Here is an 18588-nt window from a genome sequence, read left to right on the forward strand (position 1 = left end):
ACGATGCAAAGAACATCTTGATCAAATTACAATGTCAGATGAGACAAGAAAAAACAAACTCCAAACTGGACACTAAGGCAATCTCTGATAATATACACAGAGGAAATTATATTGCTTTGAAAATACAACAGGACGTAGATCTGATAAGAGGTTCTGGCAGGACTTTAATATGTGGCAGTTCTAGACAACTCATTTTAATTGCTTATATTTCTGTCTTCTGCTTAAAAAGGAAATGTGTTTTTCTGAAAAGATACTTAATGGACTGCAAAGGGAATCATTTTTTAAAGTGTATTTGGAAGATGATTAGAAATCCCTACAGAGGCTAGTTGCTAATTTGCTATCCCAGACTATATTTCAGAGATTTCAGATAAACTCCAAGTTGTTTAGTAACAAGAATGGAAACTGAAAAACTGCATTCGCTCCATGGCAACATACATGTAATAAATTACAATGTTGTGCATAAAATGCTTAGACATTTGCTTTCCTGCTCCACATCATTGGATTAAGTTTTCTCATACAGTCACAGGGGTAAATATGTTGATTGTTATGTTGATTGTCACGGTCTTCTTGTTTCCATTTTTTTGATTACATGCTTTCTTCTATTTTGAGAAAGTGTTCACACTGCCAAAGAGCCAGAGGTTACTAGTGTAGGCTTTGGCATGCATACAGATAACTGGCACCAATAAAGAGATACATTTGAGGTGAAAGTTGGGACATTTGTTTTGTTATTGTTGTTTTGCTTTCACTGATTTGTGGGTACACATTAATACGTGTCAATATCCATATAGGTGCATGCTAAGTGATATTCATAAAACAGGGAGATAAGAATGTAGAGATTTTATTTTAGGCAGTGTACACATAGCAAACTGTCAGTTGTAGATATGGTGGTGACCACAAGTGCCCCATTTTGATACAGTGAATTTGTGGACCAACAAAGCATCTCTAAAGCGTGCTTATAGTTCCATTTTTAAGAGTATTTTGAAACTTGGATGGTCCATAAGCATTATCGGGAAGGTACTGCAGGCTAGAGACATTTCTTACTTCTCAAGAATGGTGTTTATCTAAAGAATTACTTTTTTGTTTTTCAAGAACAGAGCTCTATGACAGTTGCATAAAATCATTCTTATTACCATTAACACACTTTCTCCTTTCTTCTGTTGGCTCTGGTAAAATTAGTTCTTTTCTGATTTCTCACTGACTCTTTGGTCAATAGTTTTCTTATTATTTTTATGGCTTTCCTGCTTTAGAAAAACAAACTGCAGCATATGGCATAGTGGTAATATATACCCTGGGAAAAAATGCTTCATTTCTCGCTGTCAGATCATTCCATTTGTTTGTGAAGGCTTGACATGATGCTATTTCTCCATCACATGTTAATACTTCCACAACTCTTTTTGCCAACAAGGTGCCTATGGCTCTGCTGTCCTCCTCAAAACTGGCTATTGGCCTGGGATAATGAGTGAGGTTTTCAGCTTTTATTTTATTTGGCTTTCAATACAATCTTGCAAGCTTTGGTGGTTAAACTCCTTTACAGGTATGAGTATATATTCAACCAAATTGTCTTCACCAGATGCAATAGCCTGTTAGGAATTAAGTTAAACTCTACTTTCCCAGGCCACGTTGGCCTAATTAGAGTAGAGTATGCTTTAATGAGGATTCTTCTAAGGTATCTCTGCCTGATATGGCAAACAGCCCAGAGGCAAACTTCAGATCCCAGTGTCAAGAACTGATTCATTGCTTGTCTGCAATTAACAGTTGGGCTTCAGGGTCTGGATAGAAAACTAGAATAAGACTCTCTTTCAGTTCATATGTTGAATCCAGAGTTGTTGACCTTTTCCAATACAGATGTAACTCAAAGGCCAAATATCATACATATATCACATAGCAGATACTACACAGAGTATGGACAAAGAAGACAGTGTTGATTAAATTTACTGAAAGTCTTTAAATTAGTTGCACATCAAAGAATGGTCAACAGAGGGTGGGAAGCATTTGATAAGGAAAGAAAAACAAAGAGTGTCCAACAGTAAAGTTCATAGAAAATAGATCTTTTTACCTTAGGGTAAAAAGAGTGATAGATCACTGTATAGATAAGTGAACTTTGCCATCTTTCTTTTAAATTGTTTGAACCTGTGAGAGCTAATGCCAAGCCTGCTTTGTTTGTGTCCCCCTTCATTCTCATATAATGTTGTGTGCTTTCCAAAACAACAAAGAAGAAAAATTGTCATAACATAGCATATGAAATATAATTACTAATGATAATACTGAAAAAATAATGCAGCTTCTGCTTCTAAAAACTATATTGCTCATCCCAAATAATATTCACGCCCCAGGAAAGAGTGGGGGGAAACACTACAGGAAACCTGCTTTCATAAATCTGCTTCGTTTAATCAAAAAAATCATTGGTCTTGGCTAGCTCTCAAGGCAAATGTCATGGCATCCCATAATGCTGGCTGCAGGAACAGGCTCATATTCCTCTGGTACATACTGTTATACAGCCTAACCTAAATACTATGAAGAACAGGAATAGTGACCTGGTTATGAGTTGGGAGATTTTGTTTGAGAGACTGTCCTCAGACATAGTAGTCCACTCTGTAGCTTTAGGGAAGAAATCTGTCAAGTCACAGTACAGAATAAGACATTTTTGCCTCCTGTCTAGTTAGAGTGATAACAGCCAATTCAAAACTTCTTTTGGAAGACTTTTTTTCCTGCCATCTGTAGAAGTTTGAATGTGTAATTTATGAAATAGTGTTATGTTTAGCACCCAGCATCTTTCAGTCTTTCTTCGATACTACTGTTTCAAACATACATGTTCTCTTTCATTAAATAGCTAAAGTTCAAGTGGTTTAAATCTTATTTTTTCAAACTAGAGAATAGCATTACTCGCATACCAGAAGGCTAAGTAATGTCTGGGATTTATTAAATCATTCAGCAAAGTTGACCACAGACAGTTGCATATAGAACAAATGCTGGAAGAAAAATAATCTTCTATGATGATGTTCATTATACTATAACACACACAGACTGAGAGCCAAATACTTGGTATCATTTCTGTCTCTACAATTATTATATTTCTTTTTAGACCTTTAATTAGCTTGACATTCTTGGCTATAGACGGTTTGAGCACAGAGGAAATTTGTAGTCTTAGGAATGATAAAAAAAGGTAACGTCAATGTTAACTTGATGTCTTAGTAAAGCAGCTATGGGTTATAACAAGGTAAATATTTATTGGTGACTTTAATGAATAGGTAACCTTTACTGCCAACTTAGTGTTATTGCACACTTCTTAAAATCTTACATTCCAAGTGTATTTGCAAAATTCTGTTGCTGTTATATTCTGCAAAAAGAGCATTATTGAAGCTGGAATTGGAATTGGGGGTTTTTTTGCATCTGTTCCTAGTATTCCACATACCTATGAGTCTTTGCCAGTTTGTTTTATCAATCTTTCATAGATAAAGTAATAGTTGTAAAAAGTGCAAAAATATTAAAAAGGATGTTATTGATCAGACTATGCTAACCTAAAGTGTCAGAAGTAACTGAACAGATGTTCTTGGGATTTTCAGGTTCTTACCATTTTCTAAACATTAAACTCATTTTAAAATCACTAATTCAGTATCCAGAAATTGAGCAAAGGCAACAGGAAGTAATTACTTGCTGTGTAAGACTATAATCTGTAATTTATCTATTATTTACTCTTATGAGCAAAAGAACATCGAAGAAAATAACTATGGAAATTCCATAATAAAAGAGAAAAGTCATACAAACTTCTCTCTGCTACAGTGTATCCTCTTGGTTTGATTGGGGTTTGGTTTATATTGAGTTACAACCCAGGGAAAATTTTAAACTTTGCTTCGCCTTTTTACAGTTGTATTGTTTGCACATAAAAGGGTATTTTGTGTGGATTAAGTGGTTTGTGAGCAGGATTGGATAATACATAATTATGTTTTAATTTTTCAGAAGACTGTGGGACATATTTCCCAGAAGTGAAAAATCATCCAGACAGATATTTACAAACATGTCCTGAGTCTGTAAAAAAGTGGCTGAAACAGCTGAAGAGTGCTGGGAAGATTCTGCTATTAATTACTAGTTCTCACAGTGACTATTGCAGGCTCCTGTGTGAACATATTCTTGGGTAAGTGCAATGTCCATTTCAAATTATATCTGCCAGACAGCAACTGGAGATAAGCCCGAGCTATAGGGAAGTTAATTTGAGTTTCTTGATGTGTTGTGAATTATTTGGATCTGAGGTTTCTGGTGGGCCTGTCTCTACTAGCGTGTTACAGGGTACTCAGGGCAAAGTAGTCCATCTATGAGCCTGTGAGCTGTATCTGACCCACAGCTCACTTATATCCTGCATCTTTTCCGGGCATCATGATGGGATTGAAGATGACAGGGAATATTTTCAAGCCAACACTCAGTACATCATCTGAATCCCAATTTTGTCATAAGTTTTTGCTAGACTCTCTTATTCAAGCCACTTCCTTTCTGTGCTTCTCCAGTGGTGAGCGCAAGTAGTAGTAATATTTCATTTCCTTGCAGTAAATCTAAAAGCTTACAAATATTTCTTGCCAATGGTGTTTTCCAAGAGGTGGTTGTGCATGAGAAATGTGCATTTACAGATCACAACAGAAAAGATAAAACAGGTAGTTTGTTGCACTTAGTAATTGGTTGAGATTGTAGTTGCTCATCACAACAGCTATTTTTAGCTGTAATGTTAAGAACATGACCGGTCAAGTCAAATTTAGTGAAATTCAGCAGAACCATCACTTACACCCCTAGAAACAAATTAATCAGTGATGCAAATAGCTAGGTGGGTGACACGGTGAGGCTATTTAATAAATGAATCAAAGAAACAAAGTAGGGCAATGCAAGCCGACCTTGGCTATCTGGATATGCAAGGGAACAGCAGAGTGAATACAGCGATGCAGTAAGAAAACCACGGGTAAGGTGAAAAACAGAGCTACCTTCCAAAACCAGTCCTGCCAGTATCACTTCTCTTTTGTACTTGCTGGACTAAATGCTAAATGGAGCATCAGCTGTGCCAGTTCTCACTGCTTGCATGAACATTATACTTGCTCATTTGAGGGGAAAATCTTACCTCCTCACAAAATGCGATTCTTCTTAAGAGTAAGATGCCTGTGATTAACTCTTTTGTGTAGTTCTGTCTAGTTGTTTGCTGACTGAAAATTTGGTATAAAACTAAATTCTTGGCCACATAAAATGATTTTGGCTTTCTTTTTCCTCGGTGAATAATGTTTCAGCCGTTTAAGGCAGCTGTAGAGATCCTGCTGGAAGACAGTAAGCAATGTTGCAGAGAGGGTCGGTTGCCTTTCAAAAGACAGAAAAGAGATGTTCTGCTAGAAGGATACTGGATCACCCTCTTTCCACAAAAGTGTAGAATGTTCTACAGTGTTTATTACAATCATGTTTTCCAGTGACTCATGCAATGTGGCTTCCAAGACATCTTCTGGAGAACTGACTACTCCACTGTCCATTAGATGTTACTGAAGTCTTTTTTTCCTGAAAATAATTCTAAACATTTTATTGCTTTTGTTTGTTGCATGCCTCTTACATCAGACAATAATACTCTACACACCAATGCTGCTTTTTGCAGTACTGGAATATAGTCTAGGTTCACACGTATTATCTCTACCCTTAACTTTAATTTGACCAGGCTATCTGCATTTTATTCTTGACATCAAAACTTATGAATTATGTCTATGTGGTCCTTCATTAATTTCTTTCCCTACTTCTTTCAGTTAATCAATATGATACTGAGAAGTTGAGAACTGTGTAGTATTACATCAAAAAAACCCAAGGATAAAGATGAACAGTGGAGATGTGTGTGAAGTTTTAGCCTCTTACTCCTAATATCATTACCTTGTAACTGTTAACTTTTTTGCACTTTATTTAAGAGTTCCTTTTTGGCTAAGAAATTATTGTCCACATAAAATCAGCGCTGGGAAATTCATGCTTAAGTGTACAATTTACCATTTCAAGAGCAAACTATCCCAGTTGTGTTCATCTGACCAAGCAGTCCTTAACTGAAAGACATTTTGGTAAGGACAGAGGAAGGCTAAGAGAAAATCTCATTTGGAAATAAAATGAGAACAGTTTCCCAGCCAGAGCACACACATATTGCTGGGATCAGTGTATAAGGCGTGCAAACCTATAGAAGAAAGTGCTAGTTCATTCACACAAGTAGCAACATCATGGTGTGACTTTTCAGGCTTACCTACCGTGAGAATGCATGTCCAGTTAACTGAATGTTTAAGTGTTGGCAGGAGCACACCTAAAGATGAGTCAGTCATCACCTAGTCACTGAAGCTGAGCGTCATTTCACCTTTTCATGAATGTTAGCCATCAAAAAGCTAGGAATTTTTTGAAGCTGGTCATTTTGGTTCCCTCTGTGGTTAGTGGAGAGAAGACACTGGGCATCATCCTTGGCATTTCATTCTGTACCATAGAATTATGTCTGAAATAAGTGGGATGAATTGCCTTCTAAGAATGTGGATGATTCTCCCTTGGCTCTGTCTGTGGTATAGATCACTAGCTGTGAATTCAGCATACAATTTTTAGATGGCTAAAGTTATGTCAGATACATCCTATCCTTTGTCTTAGCCATTTACTGTAACCACAGGCCACTATACTAAGCACAAGCAGTAACTGGAATGGATTTTATCATGTATAATGTTACATAGTAATGTAACACAAGGTACAGGCTCTCATAAAATCAGTAGCTTTTTACAGAAGATTTAGTATGATTCAAAAAAGACCATAGATAACACCTCTCTTCACACAAAACATAGATTTTTCTTCAACAATTCCATAAAAAGTTAACCAAATGTTGTGAAAACTGTTCTGTTTCAAATTTTTTACACAAAGTACTCACGACTGTTCCCACAAGTCTTCGTTGTGCTCCTGAAGTGTTGGCTTTATTTGGAAAGTTCAAGCTTAACTTACCCATGGAAGCATTATTTGCGCTGTATGCTAATTTGAAAAGTTTACCTCTATCAATACTTTTCACCTAAGGACAGAAGAGCCATGCCTGTTTGCTCAGCTTCTGGAATCTTCCACACAGAAGCTAATTTTAAAAACACACCATTGTCATATTTGATACTGGTTCTTTTAAAAAGGTAGAGGTTTACATATGGTCACAAGTGGAGAAAAGTAGACAAAGCTAAAATTTCGTTAGAGGAAGGAAATTTAAAGACATTCTGTGTTAAGGCTGGAATGTAATTTAGAGCACAAAATAAAAGCTTGAAGATAAGCTCATAAGGAGAGCATTCAGTTATTTGTTAAGATATCTCAGTCTCATGGGAGATTGTAGATTATTTGAAAATTACACAGTTAGCTAGTTTAGTTCCAGTAAACTTCCTCTACTGTTGATAGCATTTTAGTGCCTGTACCCATCCTGGGCTTGCCATCTGTGACATCTTTATTCCATGCAAGAGTATCCATCATTTTTTGGATGCTATAGGCAGTAAAATCACCTAAGCAATGAAACATTTATAATAACATAAAATTTGTCATAGATGGGGAATGTTTACATTTTCCAATAATTTAAAAAAAAACACTTTTTAAGCAACATTTGTCTAATTTTATACTTTAGTAACTTCAAAACTTGTAGGTAGGCATTATTGTTATTATTTCTTGCTCTGGTTCCCAGTTTGATGATGTAATAATCACAGAATCACAGAATGGTTTGATTTGGAAGGGACCTTAAAGATGACCTAGTCCCAACCCCCCCTGCCATGGGCAGGGACACCTTCCACTAGACCAGGTTGCTCAAAGCCCCATCCAGCCTGGCCTTGAACACTGCCAGGGATGGGGCATCCACAACCTCTGGGCAACCTGTTCCAGTGCCTCACCGCCCTCACAGGGAAGAACTTCTTCCTTACATCTACTCTAAATCTTCCCTCTTTCAGTGTAAAGCCATTACCCCTTGTCCTATCACTACGTGCCCTTGTAAAAAGTCCCTCTCCAGCTTTCCTGCAGCCCCCCTTTAGGCACTGGAAGGCAGCAGTAAGGTCTCCCCAGAGCCTTCTCTTCTCCAGGCTGAACAACCCCAACTCTCTCAGCCTGTCTTCATAGGAGAGGTGCTCCAGCCCTCTGATCATCTTCGTGGCCCTCCTCTGGACTTGCTCAAATAAGTGAGGTTAGATTACTTAAAATAAAGACCCTTGCTAGAGTAGGAATAACTGGCATCTCCAGAAATAGTCCATCTCATGGTAAGACAGGTGGCATGAGTGTTCCCCAGGATTCCCTATTTTTCCTATTGGCTTTGAATGTTACTGACTTGTATACAGGTCTCTAAAAATACCTAAATATAAATATGTCCCACTTATATACCATGCTGAAACATTCAATCCCATTTAAATTGGTGGGATTTCCACAGTTCAGATATCAATCTGTATTCTTATGGACCTAATGGTCTTTGAAAAATCTGAATTTAGTGGTGGGATTCAGCTGGCAGATTAAGACTCGTCCTTGGTAGGTGTTCATTTGTGAGCCACGTGTCTAACCTCCCTGTAGCCAGCAGGGATTTAGTCAGAGCAGCTAGTGGAGGCTGAAGGAAGAGTTCAGCTAACATAATGGCATTTCAACTTCAGGGTATGTGAAACCACCCTTTAGACTTAATTGGCTGTGTTAATTAGATCTCTGTTGACTCTGGTGGCATCTTAGACCCCCATTAGGCCTGTGCGTACATACAGTATTGATACCAACAATATAAGCACCTGGGTTTAACTGTCTTCAGTCTTCAGTTACTTCCTACCCCATCACTTGACTTCATATATTCTGCTTTATAAGGAAAATCACTCATTTACACCTTTCTATACTTGTCTACGCATATGTTGTCACCTGAGATTAAAATATGTCATCTGTTACATGTTCTCCTGAGATTTAAAAACTCCCTGGGCCAAGGAACATCTTTTTACAAATAATAAGTGATCCTGAAGGTACAGCACTGTGGGTTCTCAGCCAGCTCTCTTCTCACTTTTGACAACCTCAGGAAAAGAAGGGCAGTAGTGACACTGAACAAGCATCGGAAAGAAAACTGACAGAAGAAAGTCCCTTAAATAAGTGGTTTGCTATTTTCTTAAGTCTTAAAGAGTATTTAGTGGCATCTTAAGCTAATTCATTAGTTTAATTAATTCAATTTCCTTTACTTTCTAGGAACGATTTTGAAGAGTATTTTGACATTGTGATCACAAATGCTTTGAAACCAGGTTTCTTCTCCCATACCCCAAACCAAAGACCCTTCCGAACTCTTGGTAAGTTGCAGTCATGAGTACCTTCTCATCTGCTTACCTCTATCAAAAAAAAAAAAAAAAAAAGAGAAATAAAAGTAAGAGGACTGGACAACTGGACAGCATATTTTGAAAATCTAGCACTGGGGAGAAACATGAGCTCTACACAAGAATCTTCCAGAGATATAAGTAAAAATTTCTCTTAAGACAGAGGAGCACTGAGATATTAAGAATTACAGTACTGAGGACAATGAACAGGCAGAGCTGCGACTAATTAAAAATGGCATCAGGGCTCAGATACTGCATCATTAATGAAAAAGTAAGAATCCTTTTCTTTATTATGCTGACAAGGTCATACACAGAAAATGAAATTTAGTTCTGGGAAAAAACATAGCAGGAATATTTCAAGAATTTAAAGGAAATTCAAAACACGGTACAAATAAAATTGCAAGGCTGAAGGAAATGATTTATGGTGGAAATCTAACAGTATTAAATGTGTGTACTTTGGCTAAATAATCACAGAGTAGGTGAAAAGGAAGTGCCTCTGTACCCACTTAATTTAATTAAAACAATCTGAAATGTTTGGCAATGTTGTCCATTAGGTAATTAAGGTTGTAACAAAAGAGGTTTATAGGAACAGTGTTCATTGAACTACAAATAACAACAGTAACATGGCTGAAGACAGTTCATTTTTCCATATTTTGGTAAATACCTTTATGATTAAGTGTTACCTGAAAATTAATCTTATATCCAAAATAGCATAAGTCAGCATATATTGAACTATATTTTAGCATTTTATGACAGGAAGGTCAGCTGTTCCAGCCCAAAAGAAATTTTGCCTGTGGAACTTTTACAGTAAAACTAAAATGAGCAGTGGAAATGTATATTGAAACTGCATTTTAATGTTTCACATATTTATATAGGAAAGTAAGTAAGAAATATCTTAAATGTGATTTTTAAAGGATTAGTTCAAATAGGAAACTGCCAAGTTGACAATTTGAGAAAAAATAAGCTCAGAAGGGAAACTGAAACTATTGGGGGGGGGGGGGGGGGCCAAAAACTTAAAGGGTGAAACAGGCACAGTTCTGCAAGCATTTTATTTAGATTCATATAATGCAGATTGAAAATAAAATGTAATTCACTTTGGATATTTTTTTAAACAATCTGATTAGCCTGACTTCCTAAGGAAATCCTGCTGTGTCCCTCTGTCAGTAATCCAGCCAGCAACTTTGGAACCTATTGGCCAGTTTCAGTAAATTTAACAGACAGCCAAAAAGCTCAAAGATATTTTGACAAGGTTTTTTTGTGCAAACAAGGGCAGAACAGAGGGACAAGACTTGAAATTACTGTCTGCATTGAGAAATAGTGTAGCATTAGCTTAATCACCTTATAGATTGTAAGTACCAATTTCCATGAAGCTTGTTTCTTTCTCATGTGTTCAAACAGGAACAGCATTCCCTGGAGTCCTCTTACTGACTTAACTGGTTTTCATTCATTTTATATTTTGGCATTGCAAAGAGGCTCAAGTGAGGGTTGATCACTCATTACATTAATACCTTATTAATGCAGAATAAAATGTAGTTTCTGTTCTGGAGCCCTCACTATCTAAATAGATAAAGGACACAAAGGTAACTAAAGCAATCATCAGATAAATAATTTGCTGAAACTGCTAACCTGTGAATGGATTTTTTATATATATTTATATATATATTTGTATTCAATTGACAGTAACTGGTTTCTTCTGAAAGACCAACCAGAACATTCAAAGCAAAGAATTATACATTTAGGACAGGTTTTGAGAGACATGTTTTGAAGTAGTGAAGAGCTTGTTTAAGAGTACGTGAAGTTTAAACCATCAAAATAGGAGCAATTATATGAGAAAATGGCTGAAATAATAATATATTTTTATAACGTATCTTTTGCTGCCCTCCCTCTGTGTTCATCCCAATAAATGTATAGCTTCAGGGTAGGCACTGATAGTTTCAAACAATCACCGCAGATACCAAGGAACACACTCATTTCTGAAACTGCATATGGTGGAGCTTCTAATACATTGCAGGGGGTTGAGGGGCAGTTTTCCAGTTTCCAGAATTTTTTTAAGGCTTTCTTTCATAGCACAACCACTGAAATTTCAGAATTTCAGTTTCTAGTTTCTGTCTTCCTTTTGCCACTATGGACCAGGCAGAAGAAGAGTTTAGCCACTGTGCTTCAGACCCTCTCTTCTCTGAGACCACTGGACATAATATATCAGGGAGACAAAATTTCCTTATTTTTGCTTTGAAATAGGAAAAAAAGTAGAGGTGGACATCACAGTAAATATTTTCTTAAATCACAAAGAGTAAACTTTTGTTAGTGTAATTTAGGGAAAAAAGATACAGTAAGTGATACAAATCTTGTTCTGTGAAGAAATTTGTTGCAGAAAATGAACTGAAGTAACTCCTTATCAATCCTACCCATTTCTCCAGGGCTGAGTTTCAGCCATGTTCTTCCACCCATCAATGGGTCCAAATTACAATAAATTCCCAATAATACCATATTCCCTTCTATTCCAAAGGAATTGTGTTATAAATGGACTTAAGGCACAAAATATGGAATGTGTTCTTAATTTCAAACACCCCAAGTGTTGCATTGTGTACTGGAGCTAAATTTTAGTTACATATAACAGGATTTTTGCTGCAGATTTACTAAGGGAAAGGTTTTGAAGTTTACTACAGAGAAGGATAAATTCTTCTCAGTGAATAATTTCAAAAAGGCGTGTGGTGGGTTGACCCTGGCTGGAGGGCAGGTGCCCACCAAAGCCACTCTATCACTCCCCTCCCCAGCTGGACAGGGGAGAGAAAATATAATGAAAGGCTCATGGGTCGAGATAAGGACAGGGAGAGATCACTCACCAATTACTGTCACGGGCAAAACAGACTCAACCTGGGAAAAAAAATTAATTTAATTTATTACCTATCAAATCACAGTAGGGTAATGAGAAATAAAACCAAATCTTAAAACACCTTCCCCCCACCCCTCCCTTCTTCCCAGGCACAGCATCACTCCCGATTTTCTCTACCTCCTCCCCCTTCAGTGGCGCAGGGGGACGGGGAATGGGGGTTGCCATCAGTTCATCACACGTTGTCTCTGCCGCTCCTTCCTCCTCAGGGGCAGGATTTCTCACACTCTTCCCCTGCTCCAGCGTGGGGTCCCTCCCACGGGAGACAGTCCTCCATGAACTTCTCCAACGTGGGTCCTTCCCACGGGTTGCAGTTCTTCATGAACTGCTCCAGCGTGGGTCCCTTCCACGGGCTGCAGTCCTCCAGGCACAGACTGCTCCAGCGTGGGTCCCCCACGGGGTCACAAGTCCTGCCAGAAAACCCGCTCCAGCGTGGGCTCCTCTCTCCACGGGGCCACAGGTCCTGCCAGGAGCCTGCTCCAGCGCGGGCTTCCCACGGGGTCACAGCCTCCTTCGGGCATCCCCCTGCTCCGGCGTGGGGTCCTCCCCGGGCTGCAGGTGGAGATCTGCTCCCCCGTGGACCTCCCTGGGCTGCAGGGGGACAGCCTGCCTCACCATGGTCTTCATCACCACGGGCTGCAGGGGAATCTCTGCTCCGGCGCCTGGAGCATCTCCTCCCCTCCTTCTGCACCGACCTGGGGGTCTGCAGGGCTGGTGCTCTCACATGTTCTCACTCCTCTCTCCGGCTGCAATTGTGCAGTTTTTTTCCCCCTTCTGAGATCTGTTCTCCCAGAGGCACTACCACCATCACTGATGGGCTCAGCCTTGGCCAGCAGCGGGTCCGTCTCGGAGCCGGCTGGCATTGGCTCTGTCGGACATGGGGGAAGCTTCCAGCAGCTTCTCACAGAAGCCACCCCTGCAGCCCCCCTGCTACCAAAACCTTGCCACACAAACCCAATACAAGGCGACTATGTTCAGTAAACATTTGAAGGAGGATAAGAAATAGGACAAGATGACAAAGGAGGCATTGTCTAGAAATGTGATATTGGATAACTGCTCTGCAGAAATGTTTTTTCAGTAAAGTAATTTTAGAACTAATCCATTTAGAAACCATGAAAAATTATTTTAATTGCACAATTAAAAGTTCATCACTGCTTCATTTGAGTTTCAAGACATGCATCATTTAAAGCAACCAAAACACTGTTTGAAATCTTAAAAGATTCATGTGACTGCTTTTTATTGAATGGGGGTACTGAAAAGCACAAAAATTAATTATTTAATTTGCATAATTTTCTTTCAAAGTACCGTTCTGTCGAATGGAGGAACACTTTATATGTATCTTTCCAGGTTTTAGAACAGCTACATTTATTTTTACCTGGCAAAACTGTTTTTCTATTTAGGTTATGAGTACAGTGCTATACAAAAAAAACTTTACTCCCATAATATGAATACCCCATATTTACTTGTTATTGACAAGGTTACATTTTCTTTTATACAGGGAAATTCTTTAGATGGTTCTTGAAAGTACTAGTAGTATCTTGAGCTATTGGATCTAAGGATCAAGCTGAAAATGTTTGTATAAATCCTATGTTGAAAATGTAGGATTTTCTTTGCTTTCAACAGCTACATCCAGCTTAAAATAATATATCATTCCATGAAGGACTTGAAGGAATACGAATAACAAATATAGTTGTGACTCATCTGATAATCTGCAGTACACCAAGATTTCTGTAACATTTGACAACAGAGCTTTCCCTTTATCACATCACTCGTTAATGTTTGTCAAATTACTAGCCTGACTGCCAGTTCCGATCATTGTTGAACATATTTTTTAGAATGCAAAATTAAAATAGAAATGCTAAAGGCAGCCCTAAATTCCCTGAGAGCCTTCTATATCTCTGTATGCACAGGGAATTCTCACTTGGTCGGTCCTAAATAAGACTTTTGTATCTTTTGTTTCCAGCTCAGGAACAGTTACTGTCTTTTTTGATCTGTTTTTTTGATAAACTGAAAATGTGTTGCTGACTGTTCAGTGTCTGAATGTACAGTGCATATTTAAGAGTGTATGTATATCTTCATATAAGTGTGTACATATATGTACAGGCCGAAAACAACCCTATGTGTGGAGTGCCAGTGGATGCCATATTTCTGTGAGATCGTGTGCCTTTATCCAATGTCCAGAGAAATAAACCCGCTCTCCTTCTCCTGCAGAGAGTCTCAGGTTTTCAAAGCCCACTTTTCAATTGCACTTCCAGGCTGTCTGCCTTACTCCCGCACTTGAATTTCTGTCCAGCTTATGGTGCCTCTGCTACATGATGTAGCCCCCAATTTAGGAAACTCTTTCAGGTCTCCAATTTTTTACAATTCTCTGGAAACTGCCACTTTAACAACTCACTGCAGAAGCTTTTTTCCTCCCTCAGTCATTCTTCTCTAGCCTTCTAAAATACAGGAAAATGCTATAAACTGAAAGAACCAATTAGAAAAGAAAATAAGGGGACAGGATATAAAATGACATACTTCTAGACTGAAGACTGTCTTTGATTATTAAGGGCTGCGAGTCTTCAGAAGGCGGCGGTGATCCCATGTCTGCTGTTTAAGTTTTCTTCTGCCATCTTCTGCAACATCTGGGCTTGACTATTGCCAGAGATGGGATACAGAACTGGGTGGAGAACCAGGGCTGATCCTATATAGCTATTTTTATGCTTTTATACTCTCAAGGCCTTCTAGGCCTGAGGAGTGGGATCAGGATGGGAGTGCCTTCATTTTCCTGGAAGTTAAATGCGTAAGCTGTATAACTTCTTTTTAGGTCATTCTTTTTATTAGAGACTTCGGCCTTTACCGCCAGAAGAATACCAAAATACTACCCAGTAAATGTTTTAAAGATCTTTGGTAAAACTGTAGAATATCTATTAAAAATATGGACATTTTGAAACGGATCATATTGCACACCATTACAAGGGAATATATCATTTAAGTAGTCTTACATTATTCACTTAGTTGAAGAACATAAATGCCACCTCTAGAAAATTCTGATTAAATTTTCAACCAAAACACATTGAATTGAGTCTACAATATAGTTCAGTTGCTATAATTGCTATGTAATAGGTATCTCAGTTGCTACCGCTACAGTGAAGGCTGCTTTGTTAAGAAAAAAACATGGTGGGTTTTTTTCTTTTACATGAGCCTGAGAGGTTAAAACTCAGGAAAGCTTGTCTACTCTTTTTGGCTATTTTAGTTGTTCCAATCACCTCTCTTTACCAATCTTGTCTTGCTTTACTTCATCAGAACTTCATATTTAAATGTAGATTCAAATTTAAATTTAAATTTAAAAATAGTTTTAGATTTAGCCTGTAGCTCATGACAGATATGACAGCACAAGCGGTTGGTGGTTTTATGCAGAGATTTGATATTTGGCAGAGAGCTCACTCTCCTGATAGGAACCTGGTCTTTTGCTGCACCTGTGAATCCTTACCCAAATGTAGGGGTTGTGGTCCTCAGTCTGCAAAGACTGTCACGTTTTCCACAGATCTGGTCTGTACTGAACTCCTCCAGCCACAAGTCATTGCTGGGATTAAATAGGACTTTTTCTTCCATTGTTTGACATGGATCCCTGGTACATCCTTACCACTGAAGCTCAGAGGTCCACTGCTCCCCCATGAGCAGCAGAGGAGATGGGGGCAAGGAAAATCCGACGTAAACGCAGAGGCATGTGTGTGAGACCGAGATGAATCAGAGAGGGGCTGGGGGAGCCAGGTGATGGGAAGGGAGAGCACGGGAGGAGGCAGGGTAAGAGCAGAGCAGCACATGTAAACACACAGAGGAGAGGGATTTCACTCTGATGGCGTTTTCTGAATTTCAAGTCTTTGCCTTCTGACTTCTACCACTGCCTTAAGGAGGACTTTTGAAATAAATCCAATGCGTCAGATAGCTTAAAATGATTTACCCGTGTACTGCATGGACTGCCCCCCCCCAGCTCGCCCCCAGCCCCAGCAGGGGATGCGGCGCTGCCCTCCCGGAGGCTGTCTGAGCTCAGGAAGCATTCTGGGGGGAGACCACAAAGGGCCTTCAGAAGACGCAAGCAGAATAACAACACCATCAGCAAAGGACACCTGTGTAATCTATTCTTCCAATGACTCGGGGTGTTTCTTTATTTAATGCAGCTGTGCTTTCTGCCTTTCTTCTGGAGATGGTGCCTCTTCATATCGGCCTGTCTGGAAATAATCTATAACGTGAGGCCACATAATATTGCATATTTGCTGAGAGCTTGTGACAGAGTGGCATGTAAAGGTTGCACTGGCTGAGGACTGCATTATTCAGGAGGAATAAAGTCCATAAATGTTTCCCATATGTCTTCTAAAATGACTGCCTTTTTATTGTTATAACATCCCACAGTGCCACATGGTCTGTGAAAGCAATGCCATTCTTTTCAAGGAAATCTTGTTTAGCAATTCTTTATAGTGTATTGACACTTTTTTCCATGTATTTTCTGGCTATTTAGGAGAGAAAAAGAAGGGTTATAACTAATAAATAATCATCTTTTGTACTCTAGTTTTCAAAACTAGTTTTTTATCTCATGAGATCATGATGTTAAGATCAAGAGTCACCTAACTCTTTAATATCAGAAACAGGTTCTGTATGTAGCTGGTAGTAGGAGGTCCACTGTTTTAAGGGATAAAGTATCTGGTTCTATACCCAAGCCACCAATGAGAAATAATTCTTTACTCTTATCTCAGCTAGAGATTTTAATTTTATCTGTCATTTCTGGAGAAAGAGGAGTTTCTTTTTAAGCAACTAATTGGTATGGATGATGATATAGAAAGATCTTCATATTCAGTAATAGAACCTGACCGGTTTTATTTTTTATTATGAAAATGCATCAGGATTATGGAAGTGCCTTATAAAGATGATTCCTTCAGCTGACAACCTCTGCAGCAGCATGGTCAATGCCTGATTTCACTTTCTGAAAAGCAGCCTAGGGTGGGCCAGCAGGGCTGACAGTGGGACACACATACAAACAAATTTAATCTCATATAACAGGGTTTGTTTTCATAGAGATATTCATCATCTACTGAAGAAGCTCAGAGAGTATTTCCCAAAATCTACAATGTCAGGCTTCTTGGCCGACTGTCGCACCTCCCATTCTTGTTTACATGATCTTAGTCTAAAAATATTCCACTTTGTGGACCACATTTGCACACATATCAGCCACCCAACAGATTTTTTTTCTGACAGTGTAAACAGCTGTCTCAGGGCCTTCTGGTTTCCCAATATGATTTATGCACTGTAGACAAACATCTAAAAAATCAGCATATGTTACCTTATAATCAAATGGATTTACCAATTAATCTTTTTAAAGTTTGCTAGATAGTACCTGTGTATAGTTTGGGAATCATTTGAGAATAGAGGTGATTATTTCCTATTGCGTCATCAACGTTTCCAATTAAGCCATGGGATAGGTAAGATGGGAGACCTCTTTTAGGTAGTTAAGGACCTTTTTTCTAACAGTTTAATTTTATTTCATGTTTGATAAACATAGTCTTAGTTGACAATAACAGTCTGGATTTTGTTTTTACATGTTCAGTACGGTAGGTTTATGTGAAAGCATTTAAAACAGATGCAAAAAGCAAAATAAAGTTGGGCCAGTGCATGCCCTCATCCTTTTGCAGGCACAGACAGACACAATACATTTTTAACAGATGATAGCAAAATGTTGGCATAAAGCTTCATTTTTTCTGATAGTTTTCAAAGTCCTTGGCTACCATATTTGACAGTCATTGCCTCATAAAAACAAGTGTTTTGAAATTGAGAAAGTACTTTTTTATTACTAATTGGCAGTGTATCATTTATAACCCTTTTGTAAAATTATGCAAGGGGCCACTCCGCAGTTTGCACTGATGGTACATGTATCCACTCGTACAATGACATAGTTAAGCTGCTGTAATTTGCCACTCTGTAGTAGTTAGGCTGCGTGGTAGCCAAAGAACAAGCAAGCCAAACTTTCCCTTACGGTACATCCGTTTAGACTATCTGAGCAGAGAGGCCATTCCTTTCTCCTAGGGAGAGGAACGGAGTAGTTTTGTTTTGTTCTGTTTTTCTTGGAATGGGCTTTACTGGTATTTGTTTCAGAAGTGTTGGGAGACCAGATTTTCATTGCACCATTTAGACATACTCTCGACAACAACTGGTCTCACTCAGGCATTTTACGGAGCATCAGAAGCTAGAGGTTGAGTGGCCAAGTTTGGTTTCTGTTTCTACCAGGAGGGCACAGTGCTGGCCTGACCACAGCAATTCACTGTAAAACTGGAGCATGGGTCAAGTGCTGGGATTTCAGCTGATGGCCCCTCCTAACTGTCATGGGAGATACCTGTTATCAGCCGAGACGGCTGTTGGAAGTTGGGT

At 38.7% G+C, this 18588-nt stretch overlaps 1 protein-coding gene across 1 annotated transcript in view; it reads left to right on the forward strand.

Annotated features, from left to right (window-relative positions):
* Positions 1-18588, forward strand: part of NT5DC1 (5'-nucleotidase domain containing 1) — a 149712-nt gene that overhangs the window by 95187 nt on the left and 35937 nt on the right. The window contains exons 7-8 of the mRNA XM_030037834.2: positions 3958-4132; positions 9178-9275. Coding sequence (XP_029893694.1) covers positions 3958-4132; positions 9178-9275 — 273 coding nt within the window. The remainder of the gene's footprint in view (positions 1-3957; positions 4133-9177; positions 9276-18588) is intronic.

This window comes from Aquila chrysaetos, chromosome 2 (assembly GCF_900496995.4).
Source record: "Aquila chrysaetos chrysaetos chromosome 2, bAquChr1.4, whole genome shotgun sequence".
Classification (NCBI taxonomy): domain Eukaryota; kingdom Metazoa; phylum Chordata; class Aves; order Accipitriformes; family Accipitridae; genus Aquila; species Aquila chrysaetos.